Source organism: Acanthisitta chloris, unplaced genomic scaffold (assembly GCF_000695815.1).
Source record: "Acanthisitta chloris isolate BGI_N310 unplaced genomic scaffold, ASM69581v1 scaffold11919, whole genome shotgun sequence".
Classification (NCBI taxonomy): domain Eukaryota; kingdom Metazoa; phylum Chordata; class Aves; order Passeriformes; family Acanthisittidae; genus Acanthisitta; species Acanthisitta chloris.
This window is the reverse complement of record NW_008690879.1, coordinates 9,418-12,440: the sequence shown is the minus strand read 5'-3', so window position 1 is coordinate 12,440 and position 3,023 is coordinate 9,418. Positions and strand designations below refer to the sequence as shown.

At 36.3% G+C, this 3,023-nt stretch overlaps 1 protein-coding gene across 1 annotated transcript in view; it reads right to left on the bottom strand.

Annotated features, from left to right (window-relative positions):
* Nucleotides 1-268: 268 nt before the first annotated feature.
* LOC103809184 (probable ATP-dependent RNA helicase YTHDC2) overlaps nucleotides 269-3,023 on the bottom strand; it is a gene marked incomplete at its 5' end in the record, with an annotated part of 11,446 nt that continues 8,691 nt past the window's right edge. The window contains 4 exons of the mRNA XM_009082002.1: nucleotides 269-562; nucleotides 921-1,040; nucleotides 1,174-1,279; nucleotides 2,301-2,383. Of these exons, the coding sequence (XP_009080250.1) occupies nucleotides 269-562; nucleotides 921-1,040; nucleotides 1,174-1,279; nucleotides 2,301-2,383 (603 nt within the window). The remainder of the gene's footprint in view (nucleotides 563-920; nucleotides 1,041-1,173; nucleotides 1,280-2,300; nucleotides 2,384-3,023) is intronic.

Sequence of the window (3,023 nt, the reverse complement as noted above, 5' to 3'; positions counted from 1 at the left end):
ACATTATTATGTTAAGACTGTTATTTTAAGTTACCCATGTATCAGGCTATGAAGTGGAACCTTGCTGGAAAATTTGGAATTTAACCAAGATTGAAAGTATCACCAAAAGATGAGACAAAAAGTATTCCCCCACAAATTTATGAATCTAATATACAGCAAAGCAAGTAGGCAAAAATAAAGCTTTTTCTGCAGAGACTTAATCGTAGTCTACCATTCTACACCTAGCTTGATTGGTACATCATTTACTTTGATGTGCATGTTATTGTGGTTAGTGCTCTTTCTGAAAGGAAATAATTTTTTTGAGAAGCACCATGTGGTCACTAAACGTTCCTGCAGTAAAACGTTTCCTACACAGCATGGCTGCACGCTTCTGAGAGGCCAGAGTAGGTAGAACAAAAGGGTCTCGATAGGCAAGAGCACAAGCAATGGTAAGAACAGGATCCAGGCACTTCAAAATGACAGCACACACCACCATTTTACCAAGGTGTGGCTCTACTGGCAAATCAGTGAGATGATAACCAAGTTCAGTGAGATTTTCCCAAGGGTCCATGGCATCTATAGTCTGTTTAATGAAAAAAAAGGGGGCAAGGTGGGGAGAAGGGGAAAAGTGGACAAAATTAATACAACAATGAAAGCAGAAAGAATATGAATATTGGACATTACCTACACTTACTTCCTAACACTAAAAAGGCAAGTGAAATTATTACCAGTTCAAGACAAAAATTTTAAAGCTCTCTCTTTCCTTAACATGCAAAGATACATTCACAGTCACAAACTGAAAATAGACTACAAACAGAAGTTCAAAGCATTCTTAAGTAACTAAACAGCAGTTTCTGTACAATCAAAAGTCAGTTAAGCTATGTTGCTACACCACAAACAGATCAAACACAATTCCCATCTAAATCTATTCCTCTAGTGACCTTGAGCATTTGCAGAGCATTTTTCACAATTAAAGCTGGTGGAGGATCAGGAGCTTTCATAAGAAAGTCAACAACTGGACAATGAATTGGAGCCAGTAGTTTGGTGTGTAAGCAAAGCTCCTGCAAGTTAAAAAGAAAAAAAAATATTGTTAAGGTTTGAGAAAAACAAAACAAATGCATACTTTTCTGGAGTTTATAGAATGGTTTGATGATAACACTTTTTTTTAAAGTTAGAATTTCTAACAACGTGCACCTGAAGTGGCATTCTTAGAAGTTCTGGAGTCTGAAATTCCAACATATTCTGAAATCGGAGCCTGCTGAAGAGACGAAAACAGATTCCAGGCTGACAGCGCCCAGCCCTGGAAAATAAAATATGGGAAGGTGTAAAAATTAGAATTTCTTTTTTAAAAGAAGACCAACCAAACACAAACCATCCCACATAAACTTAGAACTCAAATGTAGAAACAGGTCTCAGTGAAAGATAATTTTGTTGTTAAGTGGACGTCCCACACATGAAGGTGGAATTTTCCAGTACATGGATTATTGTTGAGAGTATGGAAATTTGTCTTGTAATTTTCACCCTACACTGAAAAATCTGTAGAAACAAAAATAAGGTTTATATAAATAAAGTGATGTGGGTTTTTTGCTAACTTATGCTTAAACCAAATCTTAACCGACCTTTGCCATAAGAAATCTAAGTTGTAAACTTCCTTTCTTCCTCTTCACATCCCCCAAAGAAGTTACTCTGGGAGTAAAAGGTAAAACAACTTCTGAGAGAAGAGACAGCAAATGCTCACATTCACACTCAAACACCTGTAGGTTAACGTCAATATAATGTCACCAAATACAGGCACTTGCTGCTACATACATAACTTATCAGCCCTAACCCACAGTGTTGGGAAGAATATGATTGAGCCCTGTTAAATCATTAATAGCTTGGAGAAGGTGAGGAAGGAATCACTGCTCAGTGTCTCTTCCAATATGGGGATGACAGGGCACCAGTTACAAACTAGCAATAGGCATTCCTTTGCCCACAGACAAGTTGCAAAATACTTCCTTCAGTGGACACTTGTGCCTGCTGGTGCTACATGGGAGAAAGAGGAAGGAGAGCAAGTTCACAGAGGAACAACAACCTAGACCTAATAAAAGTTCTGTGATATTCCTATGTGTCACTTTTCTACAGCTTGGCAAATGACTCCAAGGAAATATACCTGATTCTCACTCTACCAGAGAGATCAAGCACTGACCATTGTCCCAGACGATACTGGACTAGGATAGAAGCATTACCCAGTATGGCTGCTATTATGTTGCGTACTTTATTTTTAACGGACAAGATGGTGGATGTCTGCCAAATAAAAATCAGTATGAAACGTTTATTACCTTCCTTTTCTCTGGATAGCACTGGCTTTTGAAATCCACACCATTTTTAACATTGTAACACAACTCAGTGCATCAAAAGACTTCTATAGAAGCAAAACCAAGAACATAAAACGAAGATTGAATCACATACATGAAAGAAAAGTTAAAATTATTTATCAACAAGATTTCTTTAAAAAATATAAAATAATACTAACAAACACCAGCGGCTTCCATCACAAAGTTACATTTTGAAGTAGTTAGTTTCAAGTGAATTTATGCTACCTTCTTTGCAAATCTTTGTGCAACACAGTTTTCTAAATTAACATTCTACTCAACAAGCAATTTTAAGTCAATAGAATATATGGATTGTGTTTTGAGTTATCATAAACCAAGTAAATAAATGTTATTACACTGACTAAAGTTTTCCTCAGTGTCTCACTTGGAAATTACATCCTTATTTTCTCATACTTCATACAAATGACAAAAAAAAAAGTATTACCATGAGAACTTGAGAAATTTGGTGTGTATATCCCCTACGAAATACAACTCAAAGCCATATATTAGGTCTTAAACTACCTCATTATGCTATCTCACTTTTCCTCAAGATGTACTTTGGGAATGGGCATTTGACACATCAAAAACAATGCTTAAAAACTTATTAGATTAGGTTTGAATTTGATAGAATCGTAAGACAAAGGGAATTCCCAGTGTTCTCTGAGTTTCAGGAAGATGGCAGTCTAAACT